This window comes from Salvelinus alpinus, chromosome 18 (assembly GCF_045679555.1).
Source record: "Salvelinus alpinus chromosome 18, SLU_Salpinus.1, whole genome shotgun sequence".
NCBI classification, from domain to species: Eukaryota; Metazoa; Chordata; class Actinopteri; order Salmoniformes; family Salmonidae; genus Salvelinus; species Salvelinus alpinus.
In genome coordinates, this window is record NC_092103.1 from 29,948,611 (window position 1) to 29,962,698 (window position 14,088).

At 45.9% G+C, this 14,088-nt stretch overlaps 2 protein-coding genes across 5 annotated transcripts in view; both read left to right on the plus strand.

Moving 5' to 3' along the window:
* LOC139544158 (G protein-coupled receptor kinase 3-like) overlaps positions 1-3,426 on the plus strand; it is an 88,777-nt gene extending 85,351 nt beyond the window's left edge. Inside the window, exon 21 of the mRNA XM_071350958.1 lies at positions 31-3,426. Coding sequence (XP_071207059.1) covers positions 31-192 — 162 coding nt within the window. The 3' untranslated portion in view covers positions 193-3,426. The remainder of the gene's footprint in view (positions 1-30) is intronic.
* Positions 3,427-9,855: 6,429 nt separating this feature from the next.
* Positions 9,856-14,088, plus strand: part of LOC139544162 (unconventional myosin-XVIIIb-like) — a 59,077-nt gene continuing 54,844 nt past the window's right edge. For 3 of the 4 annotated variants that reach the window (XM_071350961.1, XM_071350964.1, XM_071350965.1), the window contains exon 1: positions 9,856-10,195. The gene's annotated coding sequence lies outside the window, so the exon portion shown is untranslated. The remainder of the gene's footprint in view (positions 10,196-14,088) is intronic. The other variant, XM_071350963.1, reaches the window with a different exon arrangement.

The window sequence follows — 14,088 nt, forward strand, 5'->3', positions numbered from 1 at the left end:
AAATGGAAGGTGTGTGTTCCCTGTCTGCAGAGTGACCCAGAGTTTGTCCAGTGGAAGAAGGAGCTGACCGAGGCGTTCACTGAGGCCCAGAAGCTGCTGCGTCGCGCCCCTAAGGTCATTGGGAAGGGACGGGCTGGGGGGGTGGAGCTCTCCAAACCTCCCCTCACACACCACAACAGCAACGGCCTGTAGGCCACACACCTGCACACACACACACCACATCTTATAACCTCATCCCCTATGAACCCGCCCCCCCCAGCCCTAGACACATAAATCACACACACACACACACACACACACACACACACACACACAAACACTGGAACACCCCACACTCTCGCCCTGGAGTGTGTATGGACCAAGCCGCCAGCCTCTCCTCTGAAAGCCAAAGCGTACCATGGGACCCTGGGATGAAGGGAAAGAGATGTACATGTACCTAAAGAGGTCCAGAGTGTTTTCTCCCCTCCGTCTCCCACTGTAGCCTGGGGGTAGACCCTTCTCAATGATGACACACTCCTCTCACCCCAATGCACTGGCATTCCACCCAGTCAACCTGGCAGAGCAGCAGAAAGCAACCCTGGAGTAGGAGACTGAAGACTAGGGCCCCTCTTCTCCTTTTCTCTTTGTCTCCCTCATCCCCCAGAGAGACTGGACCTGAGCCACACACACCTGCCAGCCACTCTCCACAGGATTGTCTGACTGTAGTGGAGGGGCGGGACCTAAAGCAGGAGGTGAAGATCTGGACCAACGGCATCGCTTGGAGAGAGGGGGCTGGACCAATGGCATTCCTCTCCTGTGGGCTCATATGGAGGGGAGGAGAGAAAAGCAGAAGGAGAACAGGAGCAAAGACTTGCTGGGACATACCAAGAGAATGGCAATGAACTGTGTGTTGCTGTGTGTGTATGCTATTGTACCGGTGTGTTGCTGGGTGTGTGTGTGCTATTGTCCCTGTGTGTGTGTGTGTGTGTGTGTGTGTGTACGCTATTGTCCCTGTGTGTGTGTGTGTGTGTGTGTGCGCGTGTGTACGCTATTGTCCCTGTGTGTGTGTGTGTACGCTATTGTCCCTGTGTGTGTGCGTGTACACTATTGTCCCTGTGTGTTTGTGTGTGTGCGTGTGTGTACGCTATTGTCCCTGTGTGTGTGTGCGTACGCTATTGTCGCTGTGTGTTGCTGTGTGTCCAGAGATGGGGCCATAGAGGTGGAAGCAGGTTGCATTCCTTCAACAGAGAATGAAAAAGGAGAGGAAGAAAGCTGCTTTGAATTTGGAAGAGACTTTTACCCTTTGTTCTTGTCCTCCCTTCATCACTGAAGTGCATAAAGTGCCAACGTCAATATTTACTTGAGTCACCTGAGCACCCAGGAGGACCCATTTGAAAGCAGGCATCGCCCCCTGATACAGATCTCACTGGCACGGAACTCTTGTGACCATGGACAAACTTCCCCGATTGGCTCCTGTACAGCTGCTGGTAACCATGGAGACCGGGGAACGCTTGTACTCGTAACTATAGGAACAGGGGATGGTGTGTATGAAGGACACACCGTCAAACCGACATAGATGGAGGAGGGATCTACTGACTGACTAGCGGTCTTTATGGGCCACAGTATGTGTATATAGCCCAAGTCTTTCTCTGTATCTCCTGTATAAAACAGTACTACTCTACAATACATGTCTGTCTGTCCTCTTCTCTGTGGGCATGTGGGGAGGGGGGGTCTGACAGCTTTCAATCACCTGGCAGTGTGCATACCTCTGTGTGTGTGTGTGTGTGTCTGCATCTGTGAACCACTGAGGGCCAAATGCTGTGTGATTGTATCAGGGCAGTCCTAATTTGTGTGTATGCCATAGTCTTGCAGCCATCCAGATGTAGATTTTACACACACACACGCACATATATGCAGATTTACACACACACATGCAGATTTACAGACAGACACACAGGAATGGCTGTATAGGGACGTCAGTGCAGAGAGAGGTGTTAGGTTGTTGACTCCACAAACCATCAGTAAGTTCACTTCAGGCTGGTTTGAACTTTCCTATAAATGATTTCTGATTGTGACCCAGAATGCAGCTTCATGTTTCACAGTTTTAGGAGAAGCAGTTGTGCTGGAGTCATGACATGTTTAACTGAATGACATGAACGCACAGCTGGGAGATGTTTTAGAAAAGAGAGAGGGGGAAGAGGTGAAACCATTTGTTCACTCAATTGTAATTTCAGGGTTTTGTTTTTTCATGCAGTACAATGTTCCTTGTCTGTTATAACCATGCATTTCCTCAGCTGTGACCTGCATGTGGGGCTGGGAGGGTGATATTCTTAGTAGCCTTTACAAGTCAGGGGGAAGTGATGTTGTTTTAGAGATACCTGTCACCTTTCATGGTGTCTTTTAATTGTTTTTAAACCAAATGAATGGGTTTGGTTTTTGTTGAAACGACTTTGTAGCACCTTTTTAAGCCAATGTGTTACTTACTTGATGTTCAATGTGCCAAATGCCTGTTGCTGTTTGGCTGACTGTTCTAGACCAATGAGAATTCTCCTCTCTCAACCTTGACCCCTCACAGCACCAGCCTTTGGCCACACACACTTAACCCCTGAATCTGAGGAATGCGTGTCTTTTAAAGGGTACAAAACTAACAACTGGTGCTGTGGAGCAGAGTGTGAGGAGAGGAGTGTTTCTATGTTTGTTCTAGCATGGAGTGAATCTGGCTTTTGGCACCTTTACCTGTCACACACCGGGCTTGGTTGTAATGGGTTCAATTGGTGTGTGTGGGTGCTGCATTCAATCGCTTGTCAGTATGTTTATTTAGTGGAGATGTTTTTGTCACACACACACACACACACACACGCGCTAGATAATGAAAAAGGATGGCATATAGTAAGGATAAAAACTAACAAATTCAAGTATATATATGAATATATGTGTATATGAAATGACAAATGCTCTAGGATTATTTAAAAAGATTTAACGATGTAGATTTCTGTTCAGATGACGATGGGCTGGGGAAGGGTTGGGATTTGGATGTATATTAATCTGTTTGTGGTGAAGACATTGGCTCGGATCTTGCACATAGACTTTAGCTATTGAACCTGCGAGTTACCAGATGATTATTTTTGTTTGAATACCAGACTCTTGCTCTTTCATATTTATTGTGTTTTGGGGAAATGGCGCCTCCTGTCTACGAGCTCGCACCAGACGTCTTGCTGTAGAGAACTGGTCCACACACATCACTCTTTTACATGTACCACAAATACTACTGGCTTTGGGTTACTCTTACGATTGAGGTTATGATGACAATGATATTATTCAATAATTGTTCTAAAAATGATTTTGTTTTAATGAATTTTGTTTTGTTTCCAAGGCAGGTAGAGCATATGTGTTGGACTGCTTATATAAAACAGTTCAGAAATAAATAAAAACATTCTTTTTCGTGTTGCTTTGTCTAAAGTGTGATTTGTTGAGCCACTACAGTACACTACATACAGTTGAAGTTGGAAGTTTACATACACCTTAGCCAAATACATTTAAACTCCGTTTTTCACAATTCCTGACATTTAATCCTAGTAAAAAATTCCCTGTCTTAGGTCAGTTAGGATCACCACTTTATTTTAAGAATGTGAAATGTCAGAATAATAGTGGAGTGATTTATTTCAGCTTTTATTTCTTTCATCACATTCCCAGTGGGTAAGAAGTTTACATACACTCAATTAGTATTTGATAGCATTGCCTTTAAATTGTTTATCTTGGGTCAAATGTTTCGGGTAGCCTTCCACAAGCTTCCCACAATAAATTGGGTGAATTTTGGCCGATTACTCCTGACAGAGCTGGTGTAACGGAGTCAGGTTTGTAGGCCTCCTTGCTCGCACACGCTTTTTCAATTCTGCCCACAAATTTTCTATGGGATTGAGGTCAGGGCTTTGTGATGGCCACTCCAATACCTTGACTTTATTGTCCTTAAGCCATTTTGCCACAACTTTGGAAGTATGCTTGGGGTCATTGACCATTTGGAAGACCAATTTGCGACCAAGCTTTAACTTCCTGACTGATGTCTTGAGATGTTGCTTCGATATATCCACATAATTTTCCATCCTCATGATGCCATCTATTTTGTGAAGTGCACCAGTCCCTCCTGCAGCAAAGCACCCCCCACAACATAATGCTGCCACCCCCGTGCTTCACGGTTGGGATGGTGTTCTTTGGCTTGCAAGTGTAACGGATGTGAAATGGCTAGCTAGTTAGCGGGTACGCGCTAGTAGCGTTTCAATCAGTTACGTCACTTGCTCTGAAACCTAGAAGTAGTGTTGCACCTTGCTCTGTAAGGGCCGCGGCTTTTGTGGAGCGATGGGTAACGACGCTTCGTGGGTGTCAGTTGTTGATGTGTGCAGAGGGTCCCTGGTTCGCGCCCGGGTCGGGGCGTTGGGACGGTTTAAAGTTATACTGTTACACAAGCCTCCCCCTTTTTCCTCCAAACATAACAATGGTCATTATGGCCAAACAGTTCTATTTTTGTTTCATTAGACCAGTGGACATTTCTCCAAAAAGTATGATCTTTGTCCCCATGTGCAGTTGCAAACCGTAGTCTGGCTTTTTTATGGTGGTTTTGGAGCAGTGGCTTCTTCTTTGCTGAGCGACCATTCAGGTTATGTCGATATAGGACTCGTTTTGCTGTGGATATAGATGCTGTTTCCTCCAGCATCTTCACAAGGTCCTTTGCTGTTGTTCTGTGATTGATTTGCATTTTAAGCACCAAAGTACATTAATCTCTAGGAGACGGAACGCGTCTACTTCCTGAGCGGTATGACGGCTGCGTGGTCCCATGGTGTTTATACTTGCGTACTATTGTTTGTACAGATGAACATGGTACCTTCAGGCGTTTGGAAATTGCTCCCAAGGATGAAACAGACTTGTGGAGGTCTACAATTTTTTTCTGTGGTCTTGGCTGATTTCTTTTGATTTTCCCATGATGTCAAGCAAAGAGGCACTGAGTTTGAAGGTAGGCCTTGAAATACATCCACAGGTACACCTCTAATTGACTCAAATTATGTAAATTAGCCTATCAGAAGCTTCTAAAGCATAACATCATTTTCTGGAATTTTCCAAGCTGTTTAAAGGCACAGTCAACTTAGTGAATGTAAACTGCTGACCCACTGGAATTGTGATACAGTGAATTATAAATGAAATAATCTGTAAACAATTGTTGGAAAATTAATTGTGTCATGCACAAAGTAGATGTCCTAACCGACTTGCCAAAACTATAGTTTGTTAACAAGAAGTTTGTGGAGTGGTTGAAAAACAAGTTTTAATGACTCCAACCTATGTGTATGTAAACTTCCCACTTCAACTGTATTATATAACGATATCAAGGGCAAGTTAAGAATTGCTATGAGTTAAAGGTATTATGTGTAAGAATTCAACAACGGACCCTCTCTTGTTGTTAAATTGCCTGTGGCCACCAAATCTCTTGTGAAATTGACTAGTTCGTTGTTGAATTGACAAGATTATTGCCTCCCGGGTGGCGCAGTGGTCTAGGGCACTGCATCGCAGTGCTAGCTGCGCCACCAGAGTCTCTCGCGCCCAGGCTCTGTCGCAGCCGGCCGCAACCGGGAGGTCCGTGGGGCGACGCACAATTGGCATAGCGTTGTCCGGGTTTGGCCGGTAGGGATATCCTTGTCTCAGTATGTGAAAAATTTAATTAAAATGTAATAAAATGTATGCACTCTACTGTAAGTCGCTCTGGATAAGAGCGTCTGCTAAATGACTAAAAAAATTATGTTGACCAATAAGAAGGCTGCACCATTAGAATGCAATTTTGTGTGGGCTCAATTTGTTTTCTTTCCAATATTACTGTAGATATATTAAAGACATTTTCTTAAATTACAATGCATGAATATTACATATACACTATATATACACAAGTATGTGAACACCCTTTCAAATGAGTGGATTGGGCTATTTCAGCCTCACCTGTTGCTGACCGCTGTATAAAATCGAGCATACAGCCATGCAATCTCCATAGACAGACATTGGCAGTAGAATTGCCATACTGAAGAGTGACTTTCAACGTGGCACTGTCTAAGGATGCCACCTTCCCAAAAAGTCAGTTTGTCAAATGTCTGCCCTGCTAGAGCTGCCCTGGTGAAGTGCTATTATTGTGAAGTGGAAACGTCCAGGAGCAACAACGGCTCAGCCGCGAAGAGGTAGGCCACACAAGCTCATATAATGGGACCGTCGAGTGCTGTAGCGCGTAAAAATGGTCTGTCCTCGGTTGCAACACTCACTACAGAGTTCCAAACTGCCTCTGGATGCAACGTCAGCACAAGAACTTAATGAAATGGGTTTCCATGATCAAGCAGCCACACAAGCCTAAGATCACAATGCTAAGCGTCGGCTAGAGTGGTGTAAAGCGCGCCGCCATTGGACCCTGAAGCAGTGGAAACGCGTTCTCTGTAGTGATGAATCACGCTTCACCATTCTAGATGATTCTGTGCTTCCAACTTTGTGGCAACAGTTTGGGGAATGCCCTTTCCTGTTTCAGCATGACAATGCCCCTGTGCACAAAGCGAGGTCCATACAGAAATGGTTTGTTGAGATCGGTGTGGAAGAAATTGACTGGCCTGCACAGAGCACTGACCTCAACCCCATCGAACACCTTTGGGATCAATTGAAACACCTACTGCGGGCCAGGCCTAATCGCCCAACATCAGTGCCCGATCTCACTAATGCTGTTGTGGCTGAATGGAAGCAAGTCCCTACAGCAATGTTCCAACATCTAGTGGAAAGCCTTCCCAGAAGAGTGAAGGCTGTTATAGCAGCAAAGGGGGACCAACTCCATATTAATGCCCATGATTTTGAAGTGAGCCGTTAGACGAGCAGGTGTCATGTGGTGTAGCTCTTTTAATGTGTTCATGTTCAAGCAATCTGACAATTTTTCAATAACATTCAGCTACTGAATAAGTATGAATAAATGTACCCCTGTTTTATAACACATTTAATGTAAAAACTTGGAGAAGTACCAGACTGAACTATTGATACCATAATACTTGATGTGCCCTCCTGAAACCTGTTTTGCACACTGTGCCCAAGAGGGAGCTGGTGGATTCTCGGGATAGGTCAGTGCTTCCAGTCCTTTTTCCTCCCCTGTCCCCACCTCTTCTGTCCCCCTCACTCCTCTCTCCCCCTCACTCCTCTCTTAACTTCCCCTAGCTCCTCACCCTGAAGTTCAGTTTGGCTGAAACAGTGTGCACCGGGATATGGAACGTGATGTGACCAGGCAAAACCGGCGAGGGAGTAGCACCCATCTCAGATGAAACAGTACATCATGGTACATCATTCAGGAACATACAACATGTCTTCCATAAAAAATATGTTCACATTTTCAAACTAGTTTTCATTGGGAAAGCAGATGAAGGACATATGGGGATTTTATCAAAGCAAACAAACACTAACAGTACATTCAAAAAGTATTCAGACCCTTTCACTTTTCCCATATTTTGTTATGCTACAGCCTTATTCTAAAATTGATTAAATTGTTATTTTTTTCTCACCAATCTACACACAATACCCCATAATGACAAAGCAAAAACATGTTTGTGGAAATTTGAGCAAATTGAAATATCACATTTACATTAGTATTCAGACCCTTTACTCAGTACTTTGTTGAAGCACCTTTGACAGCAATTACAGCCTCGAGTCTTCTTGGGTATGACGCTACAAGCTTCGCACACCTGTATTTGGGGAGTTTCTCACATTCTTCTCTGCAGATCCTCTCAAAATCTGTCAGGTTGGATGGGGAGCATCGTTGCACAGCTATTAGGTCTCTCCAGAGATGTTCGATCAGGTTTCGATCAAGTCCAGGATCTGGCTGGGCCACTCAAGGACATTCAGAGACTTGTCCCCAAGCCACTCCTGCGTTGTCTTGGCTGTGTGCTTAGGGTTGTTGTCCTGTTGGAAGGTGAACCTTTGCACCAGTCAGGTCCTAAGCGCTCTGGAGCAGGTTTTCATCAAGGATCTCTCTGTACTTTGCTCCATTAATCTTTCCCTCGGTCCTGACTAGTCTCTCAGTCCCTACTGCTGAAAAACATCCCCACAGCATGATGCTGCCACCACCATGCTTCACCGTAGGGATGGTGCCAGGTTTCCTCCAGATGTGACGCTTTGCATTCAGGCCAAAGAGTTCAATCTTGGTTTCATCAGACCAGAGAATCTTGTTTCTCATGGTTTGAGAGTCCTTTAGGGGCCTTTTTGCAAACTCCAAGCGGGCTGTCATGTGCCTTTTACTGAGGAGTGGATTCCATCTGGCCACTCTATCATAAAGGCTTGATTGGTGGAGTGCTGCAGAGACGGTTGTCCTTCTGGAAGGTTCTCCCATCTTCACAGAGGAACTCTGGAGCTCCGTCAGAGTGACAATCGGGTTCTTGGTCACCTCCCTGAGCAAGGCCCTTCTCCCCTGATTACTCAGTTTGGCCGGGCAGCCAGCTCTAGGAAGAGTCTTGGTGGTTCCATTTAACAACGAGGGAGGCCACTGTGCTCTTGGGGACCCTTCCCCAGATCTGTGCCTCGATACAATCCTGTCTCTGAGTTATACGGACAATTCCTTCGACTTCATGGCTTTGTTTTGCTCTAACATGCATTGTCGACTGTGGGACCTTATATAGACAGGTGTGCGCCTTTCCAAATAATGTCCAATCAATTGAATTTACCACAGGTGGACTCCAATCAAGTTGAAAAACATCACAAGGATGATTAATGGAAACAGGATGCACCTGGGCAAAATTTTGAGTCTCATAGCGAAGGGTCTGAATACTTATGTAAAAAGAGGTATTTCTGTTTTAGATTTTTTTAAAGATTTGCCAAATTTGTTTTCGCTTTGTCATTATGTGGTATTGTGTGTAGATTGATTGGTAAAAAAATATATTCAATCCATTTTAGAATAAGGCTGTAATGTAACAAAATGTGGAAAAAGTGAAGGGGTCTGAATACTTTCCGAATGCACTGTATGCATGTGAAAATTCAGAATTATAAATCATTACTCCACGTGCTTGACATATGTCACTTTATTCTGTGCCATCGGCTTTGAACGAGGCACCCAACTCATCCCTGGAGGCAGCCCGCTTATAAAACGAATGCAATTACTTTCACTCCTCCCTGGTGAACTCGGCCATCTTAATCCAATTCCCTGTCTTGCTTTATGAGGCTCTTCCTCTCTCAGCTGTAGCTGTCAGTCAGGTTAGAACGGTTTTGACTAGATGGGATACAGTTTATGTCAGAATTGGCCAGAATTGACTTTCTGCATCAGGTTAGGTCAATTTACGCAGCAGCCTAGGAGAAGTAACGTAGCAGGTTAGGAGAATTAGATTAAGGTTTGGAAAAGGGTAAGGATTAACGTAACCCAATTCAGAGATACATGGCTTTTTCTAGCAGTTGCTATGGAATGGGCTTTGGGCTTAGAGTTGGTGTGTGTGTTTGTTTCAGTCTAACAACATCAACAGCAAATCATCACTCTTATGTCCAAATCCCAATAGCCAATACATTCATTCCAGCTTTCCACTCTCTCGCCTCAGTTTCTATTTGCCATTTATCTGTTGGGTTGTTTAGACCTAAAGTCTAAACCTTAGACAAATGAAGATGCAGGATGCCTTAGTTTGCTACAGCATCATCTTTTACCCATTGCTTTGCCCCAACTGTATTCTCTCTCTCACCTCTCACTCTTTCTCTCTTTCTTTCTCTGTCCCCTCGCTCCCCTGTCATTTGCTAAAATCCAGTTCTCCTAACAGGGTAGTATCCCCTACCACCTCACCCAGTCCCACTATATTTATAGCTCAATCTGGTGGCAAGCCAGCTGCCTCCCTTATCTGTGTGTGTGTCATAATAATAGAACTCTGTGTGTGTGTGTGTGTGTGTGTGTGTGTGTGTGTGTGTGTGTGTGTGTGTGTGTGTGTGTGTGTGTGTGTGTGTGTGTGTGTGTGTGTGTGTGTGTGTGTGTGTGTGTGTGTGTGTGTGTGTGTGTGTGTGTGTGTGTGAGAGAGATGGCTGTCTGTGTCACTCTATTTCTGACTGCATTGCTGGGAGCCCCATTCGGCTTGTCTGACTGTGTGTGTCGGTGTGTGTTTCTGTGGGACAGTGAGCCTCTCTCTTTGGCCTCACAAGATTAGGATTATAAAGCAGTACATTTGGAGTTCCTGCGTTGAGTATTAGCCATCATAAGGTAGGTGAACTTTGAGTTTAGTGTGTATTTGTGTGAAATGTCAGAGAATATAAGACAGAGACAGAGTTTGTTCTCATTACTTTGTTCTCATTACTTCCAAAGATCCACCCAGAGCCCTGGGTGGATCTTTGGACTGAGGGACAGATAGGGGAGAGCAGGTTAAGGGAAAAGGAGAGAGAGGATGGGGCAAAAGAGACAAAGAAGGGCTGGGTAGGGTAGAGAGAGAGGACAGGGGTAGGGGAGAGGGGGTAGGGGAAAGAGGGTAGGGGAGAGAGGTAGGAGAAAGAGAGTGTAGAGAGGAGGGGTAGTGGAAAGTGGAGAGGGTAGGGTAGAGGGGTAGAGGAGAGGGCAGGGTAGAGGGGTAGAGGAGAGGACAGGGTAGAGGTAGAGGAGAGGACAGGGTAGAGGGGTAGAGGAAAGGACAGGGTAGAGGGGTAGAGGAGAGGGGTAGGGTGGAGGGGTAGAGGAGACGACAGGGTAGAGGGGTAGAGGAGAGGACAGGGTAGAGGGGTAGAGGAGACGACAGGGTAGAGGGGTAGAGGAGAGGACAGGGTAGAGGGGTAGAGGAGAGGACAAGGTAAAGGGGTAGAGGAGAGGGGTAGAGGAGAGGACAAGGTAGAAGGGTAGAGGAGAGGACAGGGTAGAGGAGAGGACAAGGTAGAGGGGTAGAGGAGAGGGGTAGGGTGGAGGGGTAGAGGAGAGGACAGGGTAGAGGGGTAGAGGAGAGGACAAGGTAGAGGGGTAGAGGAGACGACAGGGTAGGGTGGAGGGGTAGAGGAGACGACAGGGTAGAGGGGTAGAGGAGAGGACAGGGTAGAGGGGTAGAGGAGAGGACAAGGTAAAGGGGTAGAGGAGAGGGGTAGAGGGGAGGACAAGGTAGAAGGGTAGAGGAGAGGACAGGGTGGAGGGGTAGAGGAGAGGACAAGGTAGAAGGGTAGAGGAGACGACAGGGTAGGGTGGAGGGGTAGAGGAGACGACAGGGTAGAGGGGTAGAGGAGAGGACAGGGTAGAGGGGTAGAGGAGAGGACAAGGTAAAGGGGTAGAGGAGAGGGGTAGAGGGGAGGACAAGGTAGAAGGGTAGAGGAGAGGACAGGGTGGAGGGGTAGAGGAGATGACAAGGTAGAGGGGTAGAGGAGAGGGGTAGGGTAGAGGAGTAGAGGAGAGGACAAGGTAGAGGGGTAGGGTGGAGGGGTAGGGTGGAGGGGTAGAGGAGACGACAGGGTAGAGGGGTAGAGGAGAGGGGTAGGGTGGAAGAGTAGAGGACAAGGTAGAGGGGTAGAGGAGAGGGATAGGGTGGAGGGGTATGGTAGAGGGGTAGAGGAGAGGACAAGGTAAAGGGGGAGCGGGGTAGAGGAGAGGACAAGGTAGAAGGGTAGAGGAGAGGACAGGGTGGAGGGGTAGAGGAGAGGACAAGGTAGAGGGGTAGAGGAGAGGACAAGGTAGAGGGGTAGAGGAGAGGACAAGGTAGAGGGGTAGAGGAGAGGACAAGGTAAAGGGGGAGCGGGGTAGAGGAGAGGACAAGGTAGAAGGGTAGAGGAGAGGACAGGGTGGAGGGGTAGAGGAGAGGACAAGGTAGAGGGGTAGAGGAGACGACAGGGTAGAGGGGTAGAGGAGAGGGGTAGGGTGGAGGAGTAGAGGAGAGGACAAGGTAGAGGGCTTGGTGTACAGTAGTTGCCTGAAAGTGTGACTGCTGTCAAAGACAGAATATAACAGTTCCCCATATAGGATGGGTTATGTTATGTTCTATCAAGATGACAGGGTTGTCACTATTGATTTGGTGGATCACAAGAAAATTGGAGTCGCTTCAGGTGGGAGATAAAAGTTTGGAAACCGGCCACTGTTCGCGGGAACATGCCATGGACACAGCATCATGGCTGAACAGATCTGACACAGTTAAAACGGTTGCTTACATATCACCCAGAAATGTGTTGTGGTGAATCAACAGGTGAACACTGAAGTAAAAATATCTATTAAGATGGCGTTCTGGATGTCATACTAACCGACATCATCACCCTCAGAGATGAGTTGACGTAGGCTTCATTGGTGTTGTGTTGATCAGAGACTGTCCACAACAGGTCTGCCTGCCTGTCTGTGTGTCATACTCCTAAACCAACCAGCCACAGTCCTTCTGACCTTGGATATACTGTACTTGCAATACCCAATATTTTCATAAAATCTTAAAGCCTTTTCTTCACCCAACTGACATCCTCTACAAGTCTGTCTGTCTGTCTGTCTGTCTGTCTGTCTGTCTGTCTGTCCGTCCGTCCGTCCGTCCGTCCGTCCGTCCGTCCGTCCGTCCGTCCGTCCGTCCGTCCGTCCGTCCGTCCGTCCGTTCCTTCCTTCGTTCCTTCATTCCTTCATTCATTCATTCATTCATTCATTCATTCATTCATTCATAACTGCTGGTGCTCCAGACAGGAGCTGGAGGTAGTGGGTGTGTCTGTAAGGGCCAGGGCCCAGATTCACAAAACACTTCTTAAGAAGCTTCCTAAGAAAAAAAAAAGCAAGAAGATAAGATAGTTCTTAATTGTAATTCCTCAAAAATATCTTTAGATTTAATGATTTTCTTACAAACTTTTCAAATAACTTTTTTAAAATGTTCTTAAAATGGTTGTTGCTAGGCAACCTTTTTAGCTATCTAGCTAGCAATGGCAATCATGTTAGCATATTTCCTACTGAGATTACTGTTCTAAACATGTTATTGGGTTTAAAATTATCAATACTGAAACTTTCAGATGAAGTTTGTGAGTGAATAAAACATGGTCAATTGCTTTCGTGAGCGTATTCTCTCACTACCCTGAGTTTAAGACCAGGGTTTAGCTATCTTGGAATTAAGGACATTTCCAAAAAATTTCAATAATCACATTTCTTTTAAACTTTTTGCTTAATTATGGAGAAGCATAAGAAGTGCAATACAATTTCCAATAACCTTTTTGAGGAGTAGGACCTTTGCTTAACATTATTCTTAAGTCTATAGTTAAGGAAAAATAGGCAGTTAAGAAGAAATTTCTTAGAAAGAAGGTTTTGTGAATCTGGGCCCAGGGGAGTAGAGGTCAGGGGTGTAGGGGTGTGTCTGAGAAGTCCAATGGATCAGCTGAGTCAGGCTGAAACCAGAGGAAAGGAGACCTGTACACGAGACCCAGGTGGCGAGTGTGTTGGTGACGGAAGAAACAGTAGTTTGTGAGAAGTTGTGCAGTTGTCTAGATATGTGAGAGTGCTTGTGTGCTTATGACTTCACTAGAAAGACTGATATTTCTGAGAGACAGCTGATTTGTGTGTGTGGCTGGTGTTGAGTGATCTGCCACCTGTCATGTATTCCACCACATCGTGAGGTGTTTCATCATGTGTTGTCAGCAGTGGTTACTACATGTCATCAGAAAACATGGTGCACCATAACACGTGATTCTGAACTTACTGTTTGAGAAACACTGCTCAACATACACTACATGACCAAAAGTATATGGACACCTGCTCATCAAACATCTCATTCTGAAATAATGGGCATTAATATGGAGTTGGTCCCTCTTTGCTGCTATAACAGCCTCCACTCTTCTGGGAAGGTTTTCCACTTGATGTTGGAACATTGATGCAGGGATTAGCTTCCATTCAGCCACAACAGCATTAGTGAGGTCGGGCAATGATGTTGGGCGATTAGGCCTGGCTCGCAGTCGGTGTTCCAATTCATCCCAAAGGTGTTTGATGGGGTTGAGGTCATGGCTCTGTGCAGGCCAGTAAAGTTCTTCCACACCGATCTCAACAATCCATTTCTGTATGGACCTCACTTTGTGCACAGGGGCATTGTCATGCTGAAACAGGAAAGGGCCTTCCCCAAACTGTTGCCACAAAGTTGGAAGCACAGAATCGTCTAGAATGTACGCTGTAGCGTTAAGATT